Source organism: Cucumis melo, chromosome 2, assembly GCF_025177605.1.
Source record: "Cucumis melo cultivar AY chromosome 2, USDA_Cmelo_AY_1.0, whole genome shotgun sequence".
Classification (NCBI taxonomy): domain Eukaryota; kingdom Viridiplantae; phylum Streptophyta; class Magnoliopsida; order Cucurbitales; family Cucurbitaceae; genus Cucumis; species Cucumis melo.
Genome location: NC_066858.1, coordinates 11,818,496 through 11,845,211, shown reverse-complemented (window position 1 = coordinate 11,845,211; position 26,716 = coordinate 11,818,496). Strand labels below are relative to the sequence as shown.

The following is a 26,716-nucleotide window of genomic DNA, read 5'->3' as shown; positions in this document are numbered from 1 at the left end:
TATACAAAATTAGCCTCTATATCACTTTTTTCTTTTTCTGTGCAGTTGGAAACCAAAAAATGTTTTTTATACAATAACTTTGTTTAACTTAATAGAAATGTAATACGATCAATGGCTGACATTGAACTTAAAACAAACATTTGGCTTCAATCCCAAACTGTATTGCTTCAGAAATTATAGTCTCAATTTTGCGATAGCAAAAACAATGCAGATTCGATTAAGCTTCCCAGCTTCTCTTTCAACCTGGAAACAGTGTTCTTCAAAATTGCAGGCATCAATTCCTCCATGTCACCAGATTCATCATTCTCTACTGTGTTGAGGAGCTCCCTTTCCAAATATGTACGAAGACTAGCCTCTGCCACATTAACAAGACGGACGGTGTACATAAATTTTGTCACCATAAATGCAGCAAGAATAGGTTGATCAGCCTTTACAAGCTCTGATATAAAGATGGGGAACCCAATCGTCTTAAAAGTTACCAACTCTTTCCTATTGAGACTACTTACTCTCCTTTTCTGTTTGAGGCCTGTTAATTGGTCATCTTGAAAGCGGCGTGAAAAGTTTCCGACCAGATAACAGATATAGGAGAAAGTGTTATCATAAGCAGCACTGGTTAAAATGGTTGATACAATTCCAGAGGAGAATATAAGCAATAAAAATTCAAGGTCTCCACCCATTTCATCTGAGATTCCATCTTGTTTCAATTTGCTTTCAATTGCATTCAGACTACACAATCTTAATGCTTCGTAAGGCAACAAAGCCACCAATTTCAAAGCCAAGAAACAATCTTTGTCGTCCAGAATGTGGCTCAAGGTTTTGGCATCCTCTTCATCAAGCAACGTTTCACAAGATTTCGACAATGATTCATCAACCAATCGCAGCACATCCTTAGGCCGAGAAAGTGAAATGAGCTTTTTGAAAATTTCGGTCCAACAAACATGTAGAGGGTGAGGTGTAGGGGCAGGGGCAGTCTCACTTGCTTTACCGTTTGCCGTTTCCATTTCTTGAAAACTTTCCCACCCTTCATCCCAACAATCCGCACTCCAGTTATTTCCTCCACTGGCTGCTGCAGAGGCTTCGGTTTCATCTCTCTCAATCAGGAAAAGTCCTTCCAATTCTGCCAAAATAGCCAGCAAAGTATCTGCATGGACATCTGTCGTTGCAACTGCACATAATTCCATGAAGCAAGAAACCGTAGTCTCAATGCTCAAAAGGTCATCGGATGTGACTTCTAAGTTGGGTGAGATTGTTGCTGCAAGCTGAGTAGACTTCAGGGCAACTAAAGTACTTGTAAACCTGCTAGATGTATCCTTGTCGTGTAATGTTGTTGGAACACTTGTTAAGTCACTTTCTTTAGTTGTATACTGGACCTGGTCCCAACCTTCCCAAGGTAAAACATTACATTGTATATCGGACAAGAGACCTTTGACATTTCTACCTGTGATATACTGCATGAGCTCCAGCACGTAGACACGGACAGAACTAGGTAATTGCAGATTATCAGAGAACTCCACCATTCTTTCCCAAACTTTGCCTCTGGTACTTCTTAAATTCTCGAGATCACCTTCTAATCTACTAAGTGAGCATAATAGATTATGCAAATTCTGATGCTCATGTAAGTAATTAACCAAGTCAAGTAGAACAGGCTCCAATATTTGCAGGTAAAGACAAGATATATCCAGGATACAAATCTCAGTTTCAGAAAACAAAGCAGCGGAATATAGTGACACTGACTCAGACAAGACCTGCTCTACTGCTCCAAAACTGCAGCGTGAGAAAACCATCGCTCGGCAGAAAACATAGGCTTCAAAAGCTGAATCGTCTAGTAAACCATATGTAGCATAGCTTACAATGGTGTTCCAACCCTCACTTGGTGACACACTATCCTCTATAACCAATCTAATAAAAACCTTTAGACAACTCTTTAAACATTCAGGGTTAAACTTCAAAACTTCACCTTTGGTTTCAATTTTTCTCATTTCATCCAGCAATCTAATATAAAGGTTCAAAAGGATGATGAGGCACTCCTGCCATGCTGAGCTATCCGGTATATCTCCGTAGTTACTATATAGAGGTAAAATTACAGTAAAATACTGCTTCATAACATCCAAAGCATCTGAATGAGACAAGAATCTGAGATAAGAAGAGCTCAAGTCATAACTGTGCTCAAGTTGACTAACAAAAGCCTGAAAATCCTCAGGACTTCTGTTCTTGAAATCAATGCTTATTCTAGTCTCCAAGGTCGTTAATAGTTTCAAGATGTGGTGCTTATAGATGTCCTGGGAACATATGAGACCTTCCACCGCTGGATCAGAATAGATAGCAGCAAAGTTCTCCACCATTTGTGCTAAAACTTCTACATTACTATCATCAATGTTCAAGTAGATTTCACTGCTAAAGTGCTCAAAATTCAATCCACTTAATCCAGCAATATTTTTGAAGTTGAGATTCTTGATGATGGCGACTCGTCTGCATTCTTGCTCAACAATTTTGTAGAAATGAGCCAGACCCAAGCTGAAGGCATATACTTCTTCGTGTTGTGCCTTTTGTGGTAACCATCCACCTTTTTCCAGCTTCAAGTAGCAGTCAGAAAGCAAACCATATATACAGTGTAGCCGCAACTTATCAGTCCCATCGATAGATGGGTACACAACTGTGGAAATAGTTTCAATGGTTTCTGCAGCATAATTAATAAACTCCTCTCTGTGTTCTGAGATATCAACCATAATATCCTCATTGTTCCAAACCTCTGAAACAAGGATAGAACTTAGATATTTCAGTAGCACCTGCAGGAAAAAATATTTTTCATCATTAAAGTGAGATGACTCTCTTTTGTACTTGCGCTTTAAAGTAAAGCTAGCAAACCTGAATACCTCAGTGCGATTCATGCAATAGGTGTCAGCTAAATTAAGAATATCCTTCAAAATATGTTTCTTCTCCAAATTTACTGATTCAATTAAGGACTGAACAGCGCTTTCAATGTAATAACGGTCTCCAGATAAAAAACGTGATGCTTCAACACCAGGAATAATATTCTCCAACGTTCTAGAATGATCAGCTACGCGTTTTTGTTCTTCTAGCTTCAGTTTCCATTCCCGCCAAAATGTTGATTCCACTTCATTACTTTTTCTACTTTGATCTGAGAACAAGAAAAGTAAGAAGTTTTCGTCACATTTCAAATAAATAAAAGGGAGGATTTTAAAAAGTAACAATAATAAACCACCAAAATAATATAAAAAGCAAAGCAAATCACCGGAGTTAAAAGTGTTCTTTTCTTTAAACTTTTCAAGAAGCAGCTGCCTCCTTTGGGATGAACTATCGCACTCAACTCCAGAGTCGTGCAACAAACAATATGTCATTCCCACAGCCATTATGCTACTGGCTTTTTGGTAGTCTTCCCTCGTCCTTAACTGCTCTTCAAAAACTTCAACCCCATTAAAGGCATCCACGAGATTCAACAATAGTGTACAGCCAGTCAAGTCTGCCTCCTTGGTAGGACATTCAATAACTGATTTTGCAAGAGAGGTGATTAAGCTGTCTTTAGGAACGAACCCATTCCTAGCTAACCATGACAAACTAGTAACAATAGCTTGTGTTTTCAAACTTGAGTATTCTGTTCCTGTACCCAATTTCTTAATTTCTGCCCTCTTACTCAATTCAAGCAACCAAGGGAGTTGCGAGTAAGCAAATGACAAAATTTTTCCATTCTCTCTCAGAAAGGTATCTAACTTAGTCCTATTTTCAACAGGTAGTTCTTTTGCAACAGAAAGTAGCCAACTCAAAGTACTATCTAGAATAGATTCTTGATCACCAACTAATTCAAAGCAATATTTGGATTCACCAATATCTTGAATATTAGTTCCTTGAAGTGAGGAAAGCAAAGAACTTTGTGCTGGAGGGCTTGAACAATCTGTTCCAGCCATCATCATTAATTTCGAGCATTGCCCTTGCATATCAAGTTCTTTCCATGCATGGAGGAGTTCAGAAATTGACTCCTCATCGCAATGGCTCAAAGCAAAACCTAGTAGGTGCTTTCGATAATTTATATCCATATTCTCAAGGGATGGACCTCTTGCTATTGCAGCACACAAATCCCAAACAGAACCATGCCCTTTCTTTGTTAAACCAAGGCAGAGATCAAATGCCAATTGCAGATCACCAGCAACTGCAGCTTCTCTAGCTATAGCTTCTTCAACTGCTGATATCTCTGTTGGAGAGCTCAATCCAAGAAGCTTGCCAACCTGAATGAGTTCATCAACATGCATATAAGCTCCAGATTGACTTGAAATTGCCATTTTTATTATCTCCATTGGATCTTTTATTTGTCTGAATTGCACGGGCAGAAGAGTCACTCCAAGGCTTGGTAGTAGTTCTGTCAGAGCATCAATAATATCAACTTCTGCTTTGACATGTCGACTGCTTGGAAATATGTTGAGACACTCCTTTGCCTTCCAGACCTGCAAAAAGATTTACCGAGGCTATCATTCAACTAGTATGCACTACTTCACATAATTATCCAGCATTTTGAAAAATTAGACACAAATGGAAATTCTGAAGAAGACCAAATTAAAAAGTCTAGGCTTACATAATAACTGATACAGTGAAATCATGAAAACTTACTTCTGGACCATTAAGACTTGAAGCAGAGAAAAAGTATTCTCTAGCAGCTTGAATGACAAGGTTTTCAGCCTTCTCCGCTGCCAAAGAGACAGAGCTTGTACCCTTTAAGTAGTTTCTCGCAAGCAAAAATTTCCCAGCTTTTAGCAATCCACGGCAAAATTCTATCAGCATGTACTCCAGGTCCAGAAAGGGAAATGCCTTCTCCCTCAGGCACAGCATGTCACGCCACATAGTCGCCCAATCATTGTCGGATCGACTTGATTGTCGTCGAACAAACTTTGATAGTATAAGGCGCATAATTTGTTTTACACCTTTACCATCATCATGAGCTTCTATGAAAAAATGCATTGGCTTCGGCACCTGAAATGTTAGAAAGCAAATTGGATATTGTTCGATTTAACATTCAGAGGAAGAAAATAAACGGTAAAGAGTTTCAGTTTTATAATACAAATCTCAACTGCTCATGTGAAGTCTATCAACCTGGTAAAATGACAAAAGTCGTCCTGCTTCAATGTGGCCTTCTGCCAGCTTGAGTCTTCTTTTCAGATTGTCAGAGGATTTGATGTCTGAAAAGTTTTTTAGCACAAACCAATTGAGATTAAATTAATGATTACCAAAGCAAACAAGGCAATTATACAAAGAGCAAAAAGAACTAAGGATTAGGAGGAACACCTTGGCATCTCAACTAGGTTGACACACCATTTTTTAACAGAAGTACAAAGAATAAATCACATCTAAAACTAAAGAAGAAATAGTAGGACCAAAACAAAGCAAGTAGTACAAAACCCTTCACTATATGAGAACAAATACAAGAGAGACTCAAAACAGAATAACTAGATGAGCTCTGATCTGCAAGGCAAGCAGTTGGCAAAATGAAAAGCTTGGTGCCCTCCAAATAAGCACAACGCTTCAAAGTAGTAGCCTTCAAAATCCTTACATGATATGCACCAGCTAGAAGTAAGTTGACAAGCGAACTCAAATGATCCAACCACATTCGAAACTCCAATTTCCGTTGCCAACCTGAAAGCTTGCTAATTGCTGAAAGAACATCAAATTGGTACTGGCAGCTGCACTACTTCTCAAACCCCAGTAGTTGAAGCTCCTTTCAAACGAACAATGGTAAAATGCCTCCAAAGCCTTTGAGATTCAATACACTTCGATCATGACCAACTCGGAGGATCATCTTTCAAACCACATGCAAAGAAACTGTAAGACCTCCCATTATTAATGTGTATAAGAGGAAGGGCAAGAAAGGAAAGTTACAAGACAGCAAGGAGGAAAGAGAGAATGGAAATGAAATAGTGGGTTAGTGGAGCAGCAAGTGGGCCCTACAGGATAATCTTGTTTGTCCTATTCGGCCAAATGTCTTATAAATAGCAAGGGGAGGGTAGCATTCTAGGTATGAGAGATTTATGAGAATGTTTTGGTAAAGAAGAGGGATTGGCGGCTGAGGAACCCTACCTTAGCCTAGGAGAATAGGTTGGTTTGTTCTTTAATGTTTCTTTGTTTTATTTCCTAGTTATTTCTATCATATATCTTGTATCTACTGTTTTTGGCAATATAAATATATAAACACAGAGTGCTGCCTCTGTTTTTGCCATTGAGTTAGTAAAAGAATATAAGAAAGGAGTGAGAATCCTCACAATTGGTATCAGAGCCTTGTCAAACTGGGAGTGATAACAAGACTGATGGCACAGCGACAAATGGAAGAAAGATTAGAAGGAACAGAAAAGGAGGTGTTAAGCCTCAAGGAAATGATGCTGGAGATGAAGAAAAGTATGGACAGATTGGCCGATGAGTTGAGAGACCAGTCTTATAAGAAAAAGGAAGAATCTGGCACATCCGACGGGTCCATTATGAAAATGAAAGGAAAAATGGAAGAGACAGATGTGACCGGAGAAATACATACTCACCAGATCGATCGAAGCAAGTATAAAAAGCTGGAAATGCCCATGTTTCTGGGAGAAAATCCAGAATCCTGGGTTTACCGGGCAGAACATTTTTTTGAGATCAACAACTTACCAGAAGCAGAAAAGGTCAAGGTGGCTGTGGTGAGCTTTGGACAAGATGAGGTGGACTGGTACAGGTGGAGCCACAATAGGAGAAAGGTGGAATCGTGGGAAGATTTGAAGACCAGAATGTTTGAATTCTTCAGAGATACCGGACAGAAAAGCTTGGGGCTAGGCTAATACGCATTCAACAAGAAGGCTCCTACAGTGATTATGTCAAGAAGTTCGTGAACTACTCGGCACCTCTCCCACACATGGATGAAAGCGTGCTCCGTGATGCTTTCTTAACTGGCTTAGAACCTGCGCTTCAAGCTGAAGTGATGAGTCGACACCCTCAAACACTAGAAGAATGTATGATGGCAGCCCAGTTGGTGAATGACCGTAACTTAGCACTCAAATTGGAACAAGCAGAGATGGGTATTATTGAACCAAAAAGAAGCGAAACTGCTGGTAATAAGGTGCCATGGAACAACGATAAAGGGATTATGAGGAAAAATGAGTTCCAAATGAAGCAAATAACTATACCCCTCAAGGGAAGTTATCAAAAAGGAGAGCCCCCCGTTAAAAGACTGTCTGATGCCGAATTTAGAGCACGTTTAGACAAGGGTCTCTGTTTTAGGTGTAATGAGAAATATTCTCATGGACATCGATGCAAAATCAAAGAAAAAAGGGAGCTCATGCTCTTTATCTTGAATGAAGAAGAAAGCACCGAGGAAGGGGAGAGTTCAGAGGCACCAAACACAGGACCAGTAGAGATCAATCAGTTGGAAGGGCCAGAAGAAACTATGATAGAATACCGAGCCATCACCAGTTTGACAACCAAGGGAACTATGAAGCTGAGAGGAATAGTTAAAGGAAAAGAGATTATTGTATTGATTGACAGTGGGGCAACCCATAATTTCATTCATCATGAGCTGGCCACGGAAAGGAAAATCCCCATCAATAGAAACAGTCAATTTGGGATTACTATTGGCAATGGCACAAGTTGTAAGGGAGAGGGCATTTGCAGCAAAGTGGAAATCCAGCTTGAAGGGCTAAGAGTAGTAACTGACCTGTTGGTAGTGGGACTGGGAACAATAGACGTGGTGCTGGGAATGCAATGGTTGGATACAACAGGCACCATGAAGATTCATTGGCCATCGTTGACAATAGTCTTTTGGAAGGAAGGAAATAAGCTGGTTTTAAAAGGAGACCCGGCTTTGATAAGAGCAGAATGCTCACTCAAGACTTTAGAGAAAACATGGGAAGCGGAAGATCAAGGTTTTTTGCTTGATTGGCAAGGGTATGAGATCGAAAACGAGGGTGCAAATAGCAAAAACACGAGCCAACCAGGCGATGAAGAGGGATTACCAATGATTCAGTTCTTACTCCATCAATACTCCGACGTATTTAACAGTCCTACCACTCTGCCACCAAAGAGAACCATCGATCATCGCATACTCACCATACCAGGGCAGAAGCCAATCAATGTCCGGCCTTATAAATACGGTCATCAACAGAAAGAAGAGATAGAAAAGCTAGTCATCGAAATGCTACAGACAGGAATCATTAGACCAAGTCACAGCCCTTTCTCAAGTCCAGTGCTGTTAGTCAAGAAAAAAGATGGAGGCTGGAGGTTTTGCGTAGACTACAGGAAGCTGAATAAGATAACAGTAGCTGATAAGTTCCCCATTCCGGTTATTGAAGAACTCTTGGATGAGTTACATGGGGCCACGGTGTTTTCCAAACTAGATTTAAAATCAGGTTACCATCAAATCCGAATGAAAGAAGAAGATATCGAGAAGACTGCGTTTAGGACGCATGAAGGCCATTACGAATTCTTGGTGATGCCATTTGGTCTAACCAACGCCCCCGCCACTTTTCAATCCCTCATGAATCAGGTATTTAAACCTTTTCTCCGGCGTTGTGTTTTGGTTTTCTTTGATGATATACTAGTCTATAGTTCGGACATAACGGAGCATGAGAAACACTTAGGGATGGTGTTTGCAACACTAAGAGACAACCAGTTATATGCTAATCGCAAAAAATGTGTTTTCGCTCACTCACAAATACATTACTTGGGCCATATTATCTCAAAACATGGAGTAGAGGCAGATCAGGATAAGGTTAAATGTATGCTACAGTGGCCGAAACCCAAAGATGTGACAGGTTTAAGGGGATTTTTGGGGCTGACGGGCTACTATAGACGTTTTGTCAAAAGTTATGGTGAGATTGCAGCACCTTTGACTAAACTACTGCAGAAGAACGCTTTCAAATGGGATGAGAACGCCACCCTTGCATTTGAAAGTCTGAAATCTGCCATGTCTACCATACCCGTACTCGCATTGCCCGATTGGTCTTTGCCCTTTATGATAGAAATTGATGCCTCAGGTAGTGGATTGGGAGCAGTACTATCCCAGAACAGCCACCCCATAGCATTCTTCAGTCAGAAATTGTCTACAAGGGCTCAAGCCAAGTCCATCTACGAGAGGGAATTGATGGTTGTAGTACTATCCGTGCAAAAGTGGCGGCATTATCTTTTAGGAAGGAGATTCACCATTATGTCAGACCAAAAGGCTCTAAAGTTTTTATTGGAGCAGAGAGAGGTACAACCACAGTTCCAAAAGTGGTTAACCAAGTTATTGGGATATGACTTTGAAATTTTGTACCAACCGGGACTCCAAAATAAGGCAGCAGATGCACTTTCAAGAATGGATCATTCAATAGAATTAAAGGCGCTGTCAACAACAGGCATTGTAGACATGGAAGTAGTTACAAAGGAAGTCGAGAAAGATGAAGAACTCCAACTCATAACCCAACAGTTGCAGACTAACCCAGCATTGGAGGGAAAATACTCCTTAACAAATGGCACGTTAATGTATAAAGGAAGAGTGGTGCTGTCCAAATCATCTTCAATTATACCCAGCCTCTTGCACACTTTTCATGATTCTATATTTGGTGGCCATTCAGGATTCTTGAGGACTTACAAGCGGATGAGTGGTGAGCTGTTTTGGAAAGGTATGAAGGAAGACATTAAGAAGTATGTTGAACAGTGTGAAATCTGCCAAAGAAATAAGAGTGAAGCAACCAAACCGGCAGGGGTTCTACAACCATTACCCATACCCGACCGTATATTGGAAGATTGGACTATGGACTTCATCAAAGGGTTGCCTAAAGCAGGAGGTATGAATGTGATTATGGTGGTCGTGGACCGGCTGAGTAAATATGCTTACTTTGTCACCATGAAACATCCGTTCTCAGCAAAGCAAGTAGCCATTGAATTCATTGATAAGATAGTTCGAAGACACGGCATCCCTAAGTCAATTATATCAGATAGGGACAAAATCTTTGTAAGCAATTTTTGGAAGGAATTATTTTATGCCATGGATACCATCCTTAAACGAAGCACTGCCTTTCATCCTCAAACTGATGGCCAAACAGAACGGGTCAATCAGTGTTTAGAAACCTACTTAAGGTGTTTTTGTAATGAGCAACCAAACAAATGGCATCAGTTCATACCGTGGGCAGAGTTATGGTACAATACCACATTCCATTCTTCAACACGCACGACTCCCTTCCTAACCGTGTATGGTAGACCCCCACCACCCCTGATATCCTATGGAGATAAGAAGACACCTAATGATGAAGTTGAAACAATGCTGAAAGAGAGAGATTTGGCTATTAGTGCGTTCAAGGAAAACCTCACGATTGCTCAAAACAGGATGAAGAAATTTGCGGACTCAAAGAGGAAAGAACTTCAGTTTAAAGTAGGAGATGAAGTCTTTCTTAAGTTAAGACCCTACCGTCAGCGCTCCTTAGCAAGGAAAAGGGCAGAAAAGCTAGCTCCTAAGTTTTATGGCCCATATCGCATCACTGAGACCATAGGAGAAGTGGCATACCGACTTGATCTGCCTCCCGAAGCATCAATTCATAATGTTTTCCACATTTCACAGCTCAAACTTAAACTAGGCAACCAGCACCACGTCCAAACCCAACAACCAAAGCTCACAGCAGAATTTGAATTGCAACTTTGGCCGGAGACAGTCTTAGGCATACGTTGGAGTCCTGAATTGGGAGCCAATGAATGGCTGGTGAAATGGAAAGGATTGCCCGACAGTGAAGCCACCTGGGAATCCGTTTACTCAATGAATCAACAGTTTCCTTCATTCCACCTTGAGGACAAGGTGATTTTGGAACCCCGGGGTATTGTAAGACCTCCCATTATTAATGTGTATAAGAGGAAGGGCAAGAAAGGAAAGTTACAAGACAGCAAGGAGGAAAGAGAGAATGGAAATGAAATAGTGGGTTAGTGGAGCAGCAAGTGGGCCCTACAAGATAATCTTGTTTGTCCTATTCGGCCAAATGTCTTATAAATAGCAAGGGGAGGGTAGCATTCTAGGTATGAGAGATTTATGAGAATGTTTTGGTAAAGAAGAGGGATTGGCGGCTGAGGAACCCTACCTTAGCCTAGGAGAACAGGTTGGTTTGTTCTTTAATGTTTCTTTGTTTTATTTCCTAGTTATTTCTATCATATATCTTGTATCTACTGTTTTTGGCAATATAAATATATAAACACAGAGTGCTGCCTCTGTTTTTGCCATTGAGTTAGTAAAAGAATATAAGAAAGGAGTGAGAATCCTCACAGAAACCTCCTAATCTGCCACTTGCTCCTTCCAACAAACCGGGAATTCCGTCAACCAAGAATGATTTCACAATTCTCCAAGAAAGAATATAAAAGCTAGGTGATGTCATTTTGTTATCCTCTTCGGGATTTTCCACTGGTGAGCAACTTTTCGAATTACACTCTGCCTTCTCCCTTCATGCGAAAGTAATATCAAAGGCTTCAACTATTGATCTCAAGGGATGGGAAATGTCCTCTTTTTGAATGGGAGAGAATCACGTTAGCTTCAAAATTTCCAAATATTGTGCTATCATCTGGAAGAAATAAATTAACTAAATCCATACTGAACCACTCAACTTCTTCTGACTCCTCTGGAGTTCTTTTTCTAAAAATAATTGAATTCTGCATATCATTAGAATCTGAATCATGTGACTTGGTGCCAGAGATGATACAAGAATGTCATGGGACCAATGGTAAGTTTTTTTTAAACGGAGACAAGCCTCTTTATTAATGATAATATATGAGACTTAAGCTCAAAGTACAAAAATATTGTATTAAGAGGAAAAGAACTAGGAGAGAATACAATAAGCAACAAAAAGAGACAACCTAAACAAACAAAGTCAAAAATAAAAGTAACAAGCAGAACAAAGCCTTTCCAAGGCGAAACATGCGTAGAAATCTAAATACAAAGCAAAACTTGACAACTCTTGAGAGGAGTGCATTCAAATATAATAACTTGCACACCAAAATCTTCAATGTGAGAGGAGAAAGAGAAGCACCAAAGAAAACTGTTCTTATCAGTGCCATCCAAAACCTAGAGGAACTTGAATAAATCTTCCAAAACAAGCCAAAACTGATTCCAAAAGAACTCCCCAGAAAATATTCCCCTTTGGCAAGCCATAAAAACGAAGGCCAAAACACAAAATCCCATTCTGGATTTAGGACATTCAAATCTAAACCTTCATCTATCAAAACTTTATTAATTCTTGCTAAGTCAATCGAATTCGAGAAATCCTTGATAAAAAGGGCATTTTGAACGACTGAAGGTTCTTTCATAACTTCCGTATCGCAAAAATTAAGATAGAAGTTTCCACGAGATTCATCCTCCAATTTGATTGTTGCTAGAATAAATCCACTAAGGTTTTTCCTTACTTTAAATTTGGCTTTTGATACATTATTTATATTCAATGTGTCCAAGGGCATGCTATTGAGTTCGCCGAAGTAATTCCCAAATGGAACAAAAACATCCTTTTTCCAATAATCAAGCGGTAAGTTATTGATGGATAAGCATCCTCCAAAACCTCGAATAACTTCTGGTCTGCCATGTTTAAACTTTTTTCATTTTTCAAATAGAATATGAAAGGGCCCTATTGAAAGTAGAGACAAAAAACACAAATTTACGTGAAAACCCGAGTACCGGGAGAAAAACCACGATATATTTCTTTTTATTATTTTCTGATAATAATACAATAGGTACAAGAGAGGAATAAATAGAAAAATATAAAGAGATAAAAAGGGGAAAAAATATTTAGGACTAATCTTCCAATGGGCTAAGCCCACTAATTTTAACACTCCCCTCAAGTTGGGACGTAAATATCAATGAAACCCAACTTCCCTCGTCCATTGCAGCGTTGATCCGAGCATCGACGGCGGCAGCAACGACGGCGCTAAAACTGGCAGCTGTCCCTTTTGTTTGATTTCCATCACTAGTTGTGTTGTTTAGGGTTTGATCAATGTTCCGCTCCGATACCATATTGGAAGTAGAGAAAAAAACACACAAATTTACGTAGAAAACCCGAGTACCGGGAGAAAAACCACGATATTTTTCTTTTTATTATTTTTTGATAATAATACAATAGATACAAGAGGGTAATAAATAGAAAAATACAAAAAGATAAAAAAAGAAAAAAATATTTAGGGCAAATCTTTCAATGGGCTTAAGCCCACTAATGCTAACAGGCCCGGCCCAAAACGCTACTATTTAACAGGATTCTCAATCAAATTTTCCAAATAAATTGCTCATCTGGCTTCAAAACCAAGGAGGCTTTATCTTCAAAAGATGAACTTGCAGCGTTGCTCCATGAAGGATGTTGAGCTGGAAGACAATAGCTCGAAAAGCATTTCTTATAATCCAAATTTGATAAGGATCTTTCCAACAAGGAGAGAAAGGATAATCACCCCTCTTTTTCAAGCCCTAAAGAAAAGCAAATGGTTGAGCATTCACCTGAAGTAGGCCAGAAATCACAACATAAGACCCATCCAGTTTCAGATCTAAACTTTGAAAGGTTCATTCTCCCACAGTTGACTCCCCAAATTTCAGAAAGAAGAGATCTTCAGGGCCCCTAACTAACTTTGCAATCGCATCTGAGGAACCAGTTCAAATGGGTTTCTGAGACGACTAAAGAACGCTAAGCTTCCACATCTTCTACGTGAAAGCGTTCATCATCCAACCAAACACACAAATGCGAGTGAAGAATTTTACAGCTTGCTACTTCCATAGAAACGTAGATAGACAGGAGAGAACTCCGAAGAAAAACGGCAGGTAAAGTCGGAGAATAGAAGAGGAAAGTAAGAGACAGCAGAGAACTTGACGAAAAGGAGCGCAAGTTCAAAAGAGAAGATGGTGGAAGGAGGAGAGAAGATAGAGCATACTTACCTTTTGGGGACTAATGGCAGGTAGAATGCTTCTTCATCAAAGATGAGACATTCTCATGCTGCTTCAATAGAATAGGGATTTCTGAGTCAGGTTCTTCACTTGCTTCAGCCAATGTATTCAATCTTAATGACGGTTGTTGAAGCATTCCTTAAAATGGCTTCTATCATTGTTGCACTAGCCTTCTGGCATATGGATAAAAAATCGACCACCTTTTGCTGGCCACACCACACATTCAGCATCCAGCCCGTATCGGATCTTAACTTCAAAAGTCTTGTAGCCCCAAATTTGCCATGTCCATTATTCAAGAAGAAGCGATTTATTGATCCAATCGGAAGTTCTGAAAGTTGATCAATAAACCAAGGAAGATGCAACTCAAATAAACGGAGGACTTCATTAGCTTTCACATCTTCCACGTGAAGGCAATTAAACGAGACTAATGTCCAAAGTACAAAACGATCCACCAAAAACAAAACCTAAGAATCAAAGGCCAAAACACAGCCCAAACAGTTTCCAACTATTACAAACTACAAAGTGATACATCAAAACCAATAGAGGACTTAAACAAAAGGTGAAAGCGAATGAGGGACTCAAAACAATCACAAAGCCAAGCTGAATCTGGAAGACATAGAAATGGTGTATGCAGAAAGCAGCAGACTAGAGATCTGGGTTGATAATGGCTTGCAATATCGACTAATATCTTGAACAGAATAATCTGCAAAGGTCTTGAATAGTGAGCACCATAAGGAAACATTCAGTTGTGCTGTCTCAAAACGAGAAAACCAAGGAGTCTCCTTGTCATGGAACAATCTTTGATTGCTTTGAAACCATAAATGAGTAAGCAGTGTTATTCCATAGAAGTTTTGATGCCATTTTAAGCTTTGGCCTCAAAAGAACCTGCAAAACATTATTCCTAAAATCTTTTCCAAACACCTAACTAATGTTAAAGCAAGCAAAAAGCTTCAGCCAACAATTTCCACCATACCAACAGTAAAAAAAGAGGTATTGTAAATCACAATTGGATATGAAGGAGGTGTGAACCTAGATGAGATGCCTGGGTGCACTTTTTGATTTGCTACATTACCTTAAGACTTTGTCTCTTTTCACTAATTCAATGAAAAGTGTGTTTCCTTTATAAAATTTAAAGAAAAGAAAAAAAAAAAAAAAAAAAAAAAAAAAAAAAAACCCTCTAGCAAAAGGGTACACGTATTAGGAGATACGCAGTAAGAAGGCTGAGAAACAATTAACAAACCCGAAAAACATGATCCACATTGTTATATTAACCCGCTCTTGTATTTCCATAAAGCTTTCCATAAGTCATTTCACCTTTCATCACTTCTATCACTTAGGTCTTCCCTTCATCCCGGATGGATAAGATACCTCCTGATCTGCCTTTCACTTCAACACAATACCATCCAACACCCTTTGAACTCCATAAGATTTTGATGAAAGCTCTATCGAAACTATTCCTCTTTGTTTCTTGAATTAATATCAGGTCCCAGTTTAGTTTCTTCAAGAATCTGTGATGAACTAAGGTAGTTATTGGATGCCTTTATCCCACATTGGTTAGAATGAGACGACCAACATGGTCCTTTAGTGACTTGGCTCTCCCACCCCAATAGTTGGCTTTTACAATGTGGTTCTCTGAGGTGCTTCAATACCAAACAGAATCTTTTAAGTGTCAATCTTTTTGTCCTTATCACTAAGTCCTCTTGTATTCCATGAGACTATCTTCATTGAGAACAAGCCACTGCCTTGAAAAATTTCACAATCGCGGCTTGACCCCACTAACACTCTTGGTCATCCAAGAGTGATTTCACAGTCGTCCAAGATAGAACGCAGATTCTAGGGGATGTCATTCTTGCTGAAGGTAGGGAATGAAAAACCTTCAACTTGATTAACTACAGGAGCTTCCTCTGTTTGAAACAATTGATACAATTCCTTGCCAAATTCATCTAAATCATCAATATTCTCTCGAATTACTTCTGCCTCCGAATTATCGATGTCTTACCTACTCACGCTTGCAATTGATTCTTTATCAGAAAGACTCTGCCTTGGTCTTGAGTTGGATGGAGATCGACTTGGAATACCTTGCACGAAAGATACATTTGAGCCTATAGTTTAATTTCTGAGAGAGTAAACAAGCATTGTTGTAAATTTGAATTTACAGACCTGTTTGGTATTATGTCGGGGATCTGAATCTTAACACAGCATTCCTCGAGAAGATCTGGGTTTGAAATTGCGGACCATGAGTTAAAAAAGGAAGTCTTGTTTCCGGCAAAGTGTTTGGGGAATGGCTTCACCAAATGTGCTCATTTTTTTTTTTTTTGGAGGCTGCAGGTGGTTCCTTTGTGCCTCTTTTTAGTTCCAGATTCCATGGAGAACCTTTGCCGGCTGAGTATTATCATTTTTGTTCTGCCCTTGAGAGAGGTTTTTGCTGCAATCAAATTCTACCGTATCATTAATGTCAGAACCAGTTTCTTTAATTTTTGATAAATCGTTATATGTTGGAACCAAGGCATCTTTGGGCATGGTTTTACTGTTTGAAGAATGGTAATCGACAACAGCTGTCTTCCAACGGCCTTAGTCTTTTGGGCTTGCTTCGAATGGCTATCAATGGTCGTTTTTTAAAATAATTTTTTGCACCAACACCAAGAGGTTCCCTCGGACTACTTTCTGAGTTTCTAAGTGCAGTCGAAATCTCTTTCCTGATTAAAACATTGACGGTGTTAAGCCCATTCTAGATTCAAGCCAGGATATTCTATATCTTCATCGTTCATAGCTTGTTTTAATCAAACTAAGTCAATTGGGTTAGAAAAATCTTTAACAAACAAAGCACCTTTGGCTTTGTTCGGAGGGGCCAAAAACTCTATTATCTCCATAATTCGAAAAAAATGTTACCTCTGTTCTCATCAGTAATTTCTCTCCCCATGCTTAGAACTTTTTCAATTTGCAAGTTTCCTATGAAGCTTCCAGCAGGTTTGGCGAGTAAGTCGGGGTTTATTGTAATGGTCACACAAGACTCGAGGCTTTCCATGTGTCTTGTTGGAGTGATAAAAGGCTTCATGGCTGTTTGTTCCATCACCAAAGCAAAACTTTCTACTAAATCAATAGGTTTTTTTCCAATCATAACATTCCGGCAACTTTCTTCTATGCAAACTTCAGAAAAAACGTCATTAATAAATGGAAGAGTTGTTTTCCTAGGTATTCTTCCTCTAACCTCATCAAATTTAACATTGAGGCCAACAAGGAATTTGTAAATATGACCGTCTTCGACAGTTTTCTTGGTAACACTTTTGATCATCTGTAAACTTCCATTCATATGAATCAAAAAGATCTAGATCTTGCCAAACCTTTTTTAGGGAGTGAAAGTATTGGGTCACCGAGTAACCTCCTCGACATATTTTTCTCCTAATTTAAGATTCAGCTCAAATACTTATGACTAGTTGCCCAAATCAAAGTACATCTATAATACCCCGAGTTTAGGAGGGGACATGAATAAACCGAAATCACATTCAAATGAGAGGGATCCTGAGAACATGAAAGTATGGTTAAGAAGGGCTTAAAAGAATTAAACGTCACCATATGTACCAAGAAGGTGCATCTTCCTTTTCGGTGGCTCATTTATAGGAACTCTAAAATTAAGCATGCTTAGCTTGGAGCAATTCTATGTTGAATAACATCCTGGGAATTTTCCTAGGATGCATGTGATTGAGGACAAAACATGTTGAAAAAACTCGTGTTGGTTTGTAGGGATAACTTTCACTGTAATAAGTTTTCAAGACAAGCAAAAATGACGCTGCTAAGTTGCAAAGGTTATAAGGGAATGTTGGAGCCCTCAGTTGCCAAATCTTAGTCTGAATCCCGGACAAGGGGTGTTACAGATGGTATCAGAGAAAAACCTCTCGTAGTAGGATGTGGCTCGAGAACGAACCAAATGAAGACTATTTAAAGGGGACATGAACAAACTGAAATCACATCCAAATGAGAGGGATTCTGTTAACATGAAAGTATGGTTAAGAAAGGCTTAAAAGAATCGAAAGTCACTGCCTATACCAACAAGGTGCCCCATCCTTTTCGGTTGTTCAATCATAAGAACTCCAAAGTTAACTATGCTTAGCTTGGGACAATTGTATATTGGATGACCTCATGGGAATTTTCCTAGAATGCATGTGAGTGAGTACAAAGCATGCTGAAAGGACTTATGTTGGTTTGCGAAGGCATCTTTCACTCTAATAAGCCTTCAAGACAAGTAAGAATAAAGTTTCCAAGTCGCAAGGAATGCTAGGGAATGTTTGGGTCATCAATGGCCGAATTTAGGTTCCAAATCCTGGGCCTAGGGCATTATAACATCTGTATCACTATCCCACAATTCCTTGGCCATAGAGTAGCACATATAGTTACAATTGACGTCTTACCATGGAGTTTACTAGCAAAGTCATAACCATGGAGTTTTTAGCATCCCACCAAGCAAAGGAAGGGTCACCTGGTTAAGGGCAAGTGTTTCTCCCGTAATGTAGCCAATCTTCCCTTGTCCATGAATATACATTCGAACCTCTGGGACCAACAAATGAAATTATCCCCACTAAGCTGAATTGTAGTTATTTGGACGGTAGAGCCATTGGAGTGAATCTAATTGTCGAAGACTTTAGCAACAGGTGTCTTGATTTCTGGCATGGCCAAAAGAAACAAAGATCCACAACTAGAGAAAAACTCATATCTAAAATCCCACCCGACGGCTAACAAAACCAAAAGGCAGCAATCAAGCAACGATGAACGGTTGCAAGTGGCTTAGACACGAACGATCAGTGATGAGCAGGCAGAATTACGTTCGACGAGATGTGAAATCCCAAAAGACAACAATGAAATGTGAGCCATTGAAAGGGGAACACACGTGAAAAGATCAATAGATAACCCAAAAATGGAGAAGACGCAAAAACCTAAAAGACACAAGCACGCAAACGAGATACGTCCGATAAATGTAGATGATCGGTGGCAGACGATTGAAGATTAATCGATCTGCAGTGGAGAAGCATGGGCAGCAACAACAGGCAAGTCAACGGCAGTTTTGGGGTTTATGAAGCCAGCAAGACGATGACAGTCTAATTTTAGGGTTAAAAGATTAGGGTTTTTAGTTTTTAAGGGTATAACCTGCTATGTTACCATGCAAAAGAAAAAAAAAAGTAATTTTTCTATATTATTCATTTGGAAGGAAGGGTTTTCTTGAATAGGAGAATACCCATTACAAATGGAGAAAAAATAAAAAAGTAAAAAATTAAATAAAAATGTATAATTTTGGCAAATATAATACAATGAATACCCATTATGGGTTGACTTAGCGGTAAAAAGGAGACAATCTCAATAACTAACTAAAAGGACATAGGTTCAATCCATGGTGACCATCTACCTAGGAATTAATTTCTTACAAGTTTCCTTGACATTCAAATGTTGTAGGGTCAGCGAATTGTCCCGTGAGATTAGTCAAAGTGTGTGTAAGTTGGCCGGGATACTCAAGGATATCAAAAAAACTAAAATGAATACAGCAAAATATTAACATGAAAGGAAATAATCAATAAAGGTCATGTTCGTTTCCTTTAGACTTCAAAGTGGTGCTTTGGCTTGATGGGACCAAGTGCAAAACAATAGGCGAATATTTGCTTGGTATGATGAAGAAAAGACTTGAGGTACTTGATGGAAATTTCATGTTTTAGACTTTTTTTCATAGTATTTTGTTTCAAGACATAGGAGGTTGTTGGCCATACTTAGTTGAACAAGTTTATGATTGTTTCAATTTTCTTTCCTTTTTAAAACTCATTCAAGACGTAGGAGGTTGTTTTGGCCATACTTTGTTGAACAAGTTTATGATTGTCTCAATTTTCTTTCCTTTTTAAAACTCGAGGACGAGATTTCTTTTTGGAGGGGTAGAATGATGTAAGAAGAATGGGGCTAACTAGGAGTTAATTTTCTTCTTACCCCCACTTATATTAAAACTCTATAAATAGGAGTCTGTCTCCTCATGTATGGACAACTAATGAATTATACTTTCTCTTCAAGAATTCTCCAAGATTCGTAGTCTACATCACTCCTTAAGAAAAAACATGAAATGAAATGAAATGAAAAATAAAAGGGAAAAGATAGAAAAGTGGGGGAACTTAATTCGTTTTGTGAGATAATATTGGCATACCCTCACTTCTTTTTGTAATTACAGCTCCTTCACGATAGATATAAGCTAGGGGCCTTTTCTTTTCCTGCTCACTCAGTCTTTTTGAATGCTATTCATTGTACTATCCAAACATTAAATGAAAATCACAAATTCTAACACAAAAAAGGAAGAAAGGACTGGCATAAAACTTGCATAATGGAATAAGAATATGACATCAATGAAGTTAAATCACCTTGCATTTGAGGTAGTTTTGACAAAATGCTTGCCATGGTACTCCATCTATCAGTCACAGTAGATAAATATATGCAATGCAATGCACAGTCAACAGCTTCGGCCTCATTTCTAAAAAACTCACTAGTCCCAAAGTCTCGACACCCTTCTTCAACAACCAATAGGCATATCTCCAACTTATTCTCCGAAGCTACTTCCTTCATCCATTTAACTAAAAATGACTCAGTCGTATCAAGGTTTTCCAAAAAGTCAGATTCTTCCTGCTGATCTTTGGGAACTGAGGTCATATCAGCTGATCTTTTTCTCATGAATGGAACTGCTTTTTCAACTAACCTTCGTATTACACTTTCCTCATTTGTACCCTTCAGCATCAATTTAAATTTTTCATATGAAGACAACTGCTCCCAAGAAACAAGATTAATGCAAATATTTTCATCGCTTCCTTCAGAATAAATTAGCTGATGCAAGTAACTGACATCCACATAAAATTCTTGTAATTCATGAATACCTTTCTGATTAGCACACTCAAGCAGGCAGAGACAGTTATCAAGCTGCCCACTCAAAGTATCAATGTCTCTAGCTCTTTTCATGAACCACATTGCAAGTTCACTAATTGAAGGCCAGATAAGTCCACGATATTTCTTAACAATAGGTTCAGTCTTAATCTGTGAACTAAGCTCATGATTTTCAGGTAATTTCATTATAAAGTTTAACATCTTTTGACATTCAACCCAGTCCTCTTCCCTCACTGCAATGCTAGTAGGAGGAGACCTTCCAGGGAGAAGCTGTAAATAAGTCTGCACAGGAACTGTTTCAGGAATAGCAGATAAAATTTCTAACAAGAAAGGACTCATAGAATATGTGTGGCGCTTGAACAAGAGATTTAAGGCCCCAATTTTTCCATTTTTTGCAAGATTGATAGCAGCTTCCTTGATAGGCTTCAGGCGGAAGCTGCTATATTCCTGCACAGAAAACCTGATGAAGTTGTGTTGTCAAACTGCAAGTCAAAATAAGTTATAAAAACAGCAAAGCATCATGAAGAACCCAACACAGGTATGCAACAGAAATGAGTCATAAAATCTTATTATGCTCAAAAGTACACCCAGTTCAAATACTAATCATCCCTTCTTTCTCACAATAATCATGAAGCATGAGATAGGGACATATCATATCCATAAATCTATTAGACATGCCATATCTACAAATGTTAATAATTGGTCAGAGACAGACACCCATTGTCAAAAGCAGTGAATAATAAGGCTTGTCAACAGTCAGACATAGAATAATATTGAAATATTTCTCAAACATAATACCTGCCCATATTTATGCCAAGATATGTTTCCAGTCTGTCCTTAAATTGCAATAACCGGAGTCTAGCCAGGCGGAAACTCCATATTTCATTGCTTTCAAGATCTTCTACATCAAGAAACTGATAACGGTTAGTCAGTTTCATCCCATAATCAAGCATTGCCTTTACAGTATCTTCTGTTGGTCCAACTTTTTCAATACATTCAGAAAGGATAAAAACCTGATCCTTTATCTTTGACAGATATGCATTCATTTCATTAGTTCCTTGATTAGAATGCAGCCACTGTGACTTCAGAATTTCATCTTTATCCAAGCCGTAGGAATCGGCAAAGATCAAGGCATCTTGATACTTCTGATTTCTAATTAAGATATTGTACATTTCCAAAACAGATCTTTGTGTGAGTGATAGCAAGCTCCACCCCATCTGAGAGATGTCAAGATTATTAATGGCCTCTTCCATCCTCTGATCCATGTCACGCAAGTCACCATGATCCTTATATTTAGTTGGATCTGACATCCCTTTATTTTCTAAGCACTCTAAAAGAAAATTTTGGCCTTCTAACTGTTGTCCCCTTTCTACGATAGGCCTCGAATACATGGGACTGTCCTCTTGAACGTTTATGCCACTGAGGATGTCAATCATAACAACAAGACCACTTCTCCTTGCAATTGTAAGTATATGATCAGACCACCATGCAAAATCCAAAATGTCATCAAGAATCCTGTTTGTTTCATTTAATGTTTTATCCGTCGATTTAGATTTGTGTTTCCCGGGAAAAGAAAAGCTTGAAATGGTAAAGTGCTCCCTTTGTAGATTAAAAATGAACAGTTGACCTGTCACATCTAGAGTGGCAATGAATTGTGCCTTAGGTGAAACTTGCAGCTTTGGATATGACGTTTGACCTTCATATCCTTTTGGTATAAAGTATAAACCGTCAAACTGAATAGAATATAGCAGCTCCAAATCAAATATCCCACTACGCCATAGAGTCAGATAACAGGAGCCTGGAAAAAAACGTTGAAAATAACTAAATCAATAAGCTGTCTGGTTATACTTAAATAAAACAATTTATAGAATGCATAAATCACGCAGAATTTTCCACTTCATAGCAGAAAGATAATTACATGGAATGTCAATAAATGTACTAAAAATTCATAGCCACAATAGGAACTGAAAAGGGCCTTCAAAAAACTAAGCTGTTAAGAGAGATAGATGAAACTCTGACTGAGAAAATACTAAAGCTACCACAACATCAGGTAAAAAAGAAAGTAAACATTGAAGGCTGGCATAAGGAATTGATTGACAAGCAGTGGCACCATGGAAAATACTAGACCCTTCAGAAGGTATATGCAAAGAACTTATAAGGGTCTTAAACTCTCACATAAAGCAGACAATCTTCTACCATGGAGAACCAAACTATGGGTGTAAAAGTGGTAGCTTATATGTAAACTGATACTAAATTTAACATATACAATCAGTTTAAAACGTAACCATGAAAGAATAAAGAGGAAAGAAAGATAATTGGGAACTCCCCCTCCACAGAAATCTTTTATGTTGTGGTTGGAAAAAAATGGTACAGCACAGGATTTTTTTTTTCTTTTAAACAGAAACAAGCCTCTTCATTGATATAGTGAGTGAGACTAATGCTTAAAGTACAAGGGAATGAGTCGAAATACAACGAGATAAAAGATAACAAAAAGGACCATACCCGAAAACATCCAACCCAAGGGAACAAAACTATGACAAAGGGAGAAAAGTGTAAACTAACATCAACTTAATGATTTACTTTCATAGAAGAAATTATAGAAAGAGTAGTAGTTTGATTATATCTTATTATTTTCTTCCTCATAGTTCCATTATGGTGGCTTAGGAATCAAGCATAAATTTTCTTTTCAGTAATTCAAGAATGTACGATATCATACCAGAGTTTCTACCAGAAGGTATAGAGGTGCTAAAACTACCAACGATGAGAAACAAAGAAAGCTCAGGAGAATAATCGAAGCAGAAAACTCTGTTTGGAAATTGGTTCTTTGTAGTCAATCCATTGTTTGTGTGTGCAGAGAGAAAAGACATAGTTGGATCTTTACTGATCTCCATTTGCCTAATAGAACCATCTGATGCAACAATGATGAAGGTACACCTGAAATATAGAAGTTGGAGAGCTTACACGTTGATCAACAAATGAAACTAAGAATCCCAACTAAATACTACACAAACCAGAACTTCTTTGAAGCCAACAATCTTGGATAATTGCTTACAAGTAAGATCTTTGGGCATCAGAATCCTCCTTTGCAATCAGGCCTATTATAGGCAGAGAAACTTTTAATCGCTTCCCTGTAACTCTTGATATTTCTTCACCGTTTGATTTGATAAAATAAATTGTATCGGTATCATCAATGACTCCAAGAATATTGCAACTTTCTGACCAAGCTCCCATAGTGAATGAAGTAACATGGGTGTCTGATGCATGGGACAAATGAAAATGATACTAGTTTTATTTTCAACTGCATATTCAACTATCTGTTATACTGATGAAAGACATCATATTAATAAAATGAATAAAACCTATTGTTCAATGTTACTAGAAAAGACCAAAAAAATATGAATTTAGGGGAAAGAAATCCTTGACATATTAATGGTTTGGATTTGGAAATAAGTTCTAAAGAATAAAGTAAGATGGGATATATTAGACACATCTGTGTAAATTTTTAAAATTCAATTAAAATATGGAAATAAAATGACAACAAATGAGAAAAAAAAGAACAAAAAGATAAATAAACATAATCCTGGACATCCGTGAAGAGTAATTGAAAACCGATTTGCCTGTCCTTTAGAAAGTAGATGACAGGACCAAATAGAATTTGACAATTTTTAAAGTAGTTACATGTCAAAGAAGAAATTTTCAAAAGAAAAACAATACCCAAAAAGATGCCAAATGGTTCTAAGTAGTCATCTTCCTTCCGCAATATCGTTATTAGGTTTCCAACAGCCACCGCCACTCGTTCCCCACTCGGAGAAATAAATAATGATACCGATCTTCCTATTCTCTGCATATGGTTACATCCAATCCATTTATCCTTGAGTCTACCTGCCACCGCACATATCAGAATTTATAGGATGCCTCAAAAGAACGACATATCTAGAAACTCAGTCTTCACATAACAATCAAGAATCACTATCTTAAATCTAAGTGAATTGAAGATCCCAACCATTAATATACGCATCCTTCAACAATAAGTTTTAACTTCTATAGGTACCACACCAACGTCAGATACAATGAGGAACATCTTAATCAGTTCCAAAAATAATTCTTACTCATCTTAACTTGAATCGATCCCCAAAAGGCCAATAAGCCAATCACATACGTGAATTGGAATAATTACATCACAATAGAAATGCAAAAGCTTTAAATCCGATTTTGTTTTACTCAAGATACAAATTCAGTTGAGAAACATGCCAATTTGTTGAAATATAATAATAATTAATAAAAAAAAAAAAAGTGGTCTGAAAGAGAAAAAAGTGCATAGAAATGAAACATACCTCCAATGCGAAACAGAGAGAGGAAGCTCCATTTAGCACCCTCGTTTGCCTAAAACGCAACACAAAGAAACACCCATATATATATACTTAAACAAACAAAGAAATTCAGAGAAACAAATGGAACGTTAAAGAATTAAGCTTACAGACAGAGTTCAAGTAGAAGGAAGGAGTTAAGTAGAGACCTGGTTAGGAGGATAGTTGGAAGGGAACGGCCTCGAAGCGTGACGACGGGTTTCGTAAAGTACTTTCTGGTGAAGCTCCTCCATGCCAAAATTTGAGTTTTTCGTCGTCTCCGAATCGGCGATGACAGAGACAATGAAGGGGAGTGAGAAGGAGAGAGGGTCAGATGAACCAAATTGGGCCTAACGAATCGGGCCCTATTAAAGCCTAACGGGTTTTAAGTCATATACCCTAAATATATAAGGTTGAAATGATAACATTATCCATCGTTATGATAAATATTATTAAAAAAGTAAAAATGGAAGAAATTCGTAATAACATATATATGGAAGAAAAAATGAAAATAATTTTCTTATTGATCTAATCTCAAATTTGACCAATGTATTTAATATTCATCGTAGTTTTGAGCATTTAATTTAAGATAATATATATTTATTTTTTAGTTATAAATATTTGGTTTATTTTGCATTTTTATATAAATTCTATTTATTTACCTTTTTTATTGTCATTATTATATGTTTTTGCCTATTTTTTTTATTTTCAAGTTTTGTACAAATGTACGCTTTTTCCATTTTTATTTTTTTTCTAAAAAATTTATAGTTTTTCGAAAATATACCGTGACTTATTTTTGTGTTGGAAAACATATTGAAAAGTGAAAATATACATCTCATATATTATTTGGTATATAAGATGATATATTGTAAATTTGTTATACCTATGCACTTATTTGGTTTAGTAATTAATTTCAAATATATATCATGTTTATATCAAATATAATTATAACAATTATAGATTTTTAGTAAGCTACATTGTTCACAAATGTGATTCGTGGAGTTGAACTTGTATTGATGTTGTATCCACGTTGATTTGATGCGATGTGGTTCGATCTCTAAAATTTGATCCTCTGATTCTCTCTCAGCTGGATGCTTATGCTTGATTTAAGGAAGAGAAGCACGTCATGTTCTTGAAGTTGGAGTCTTAGAAGAAAGCTTTGTATCTTTAGAGGAGCTTCAACCTTTAGGGGTGTTCTTGAAGTTGGAGTCTTGGAAGAAAGCTTATATCTTCAAAGAAGCTTCAATCTTTGAGGGTGTTCTTACAGTTGGAGTCTTGGAAAAAAACTTGTATCTTCAAAAGAGCTTCAATCTTCGAGGGTGTTCTTGAAGTTGGAGACTTGGAAGAAAGCTTGGATCTTCAAAGGAGCTTCAATCTTCAAAAATGTTCTTGAAATTGGAGACTTGGAAGAAAGCTTGTATCTTCAAAGGAGCTTCAATCTTCAAAGGTGTTCTTAGCTTGGATCTTCAAAGGAGCTTCAATCTTCAAAAATGTTCTTGAAGTTGGAGATTTTGAAGAAAACTTGTATCTTCAAAGGAGCTTCAATCTTCTTGAAGTTGGAGATTTGGAAGAAAGTTTG

The 26,716-nt window shown here is 37.9% G+C and overlaps 1 protein-coding gene across 3 annotated transcripts; it reads right to left on the bottom strand.

Moving 5' to 3' along the window:
* On the bottom strand, nt 1-25,495 carry LOC103487258 (MAG2-interacting protein 2). Of its 3 annotated transcripts, none has more exons than XM_008445523.3 (12): nt 25,308-25,495; nt 25,126-25,174; nt 24,506-24,673; nt 23,844-24,045; nt 23,508-23,725; nt 21,590-22,589; nt 20,278-21,251; nt 5,101-5,186; nt 4,621-4,980; nt 3,254-4,457; nt 2,874-3,139; nt 1-2,786 (listed from the first exon to the last, which is right to left on the bottom strand). In XM_008445523.3, the coding sequence occupies exons 1-12, from the start codon at nt 25,389-25,391 to the stop codon at nt 183-185; spliced, it is 7,215 nt and encodes a 2,404-aa protein (XP_008443745.1). In that variant the 5' UTR covers nt 25,392-25,495; the 3' UTR covers nt 1-182. The 3 variants fall into 3 exon arrangements, with proteins under 3 accessions (XP_008443745.1, XP_050937149.1, XP_050937150.1); XM_051081192.1 differs by having other exon boundaries at nt 24,506-24,669; nt 25,308-25,456; XM_051081193.1 differs by lacking the exons at nt 24,506-24,673; nt 25,126-25,174; nt 25,308-25,495 and having other exon boundaries at nt 23,803-23,944.
* Nucleotides 25,496-26,716: the final 1,221 nt, after the last annotated feature.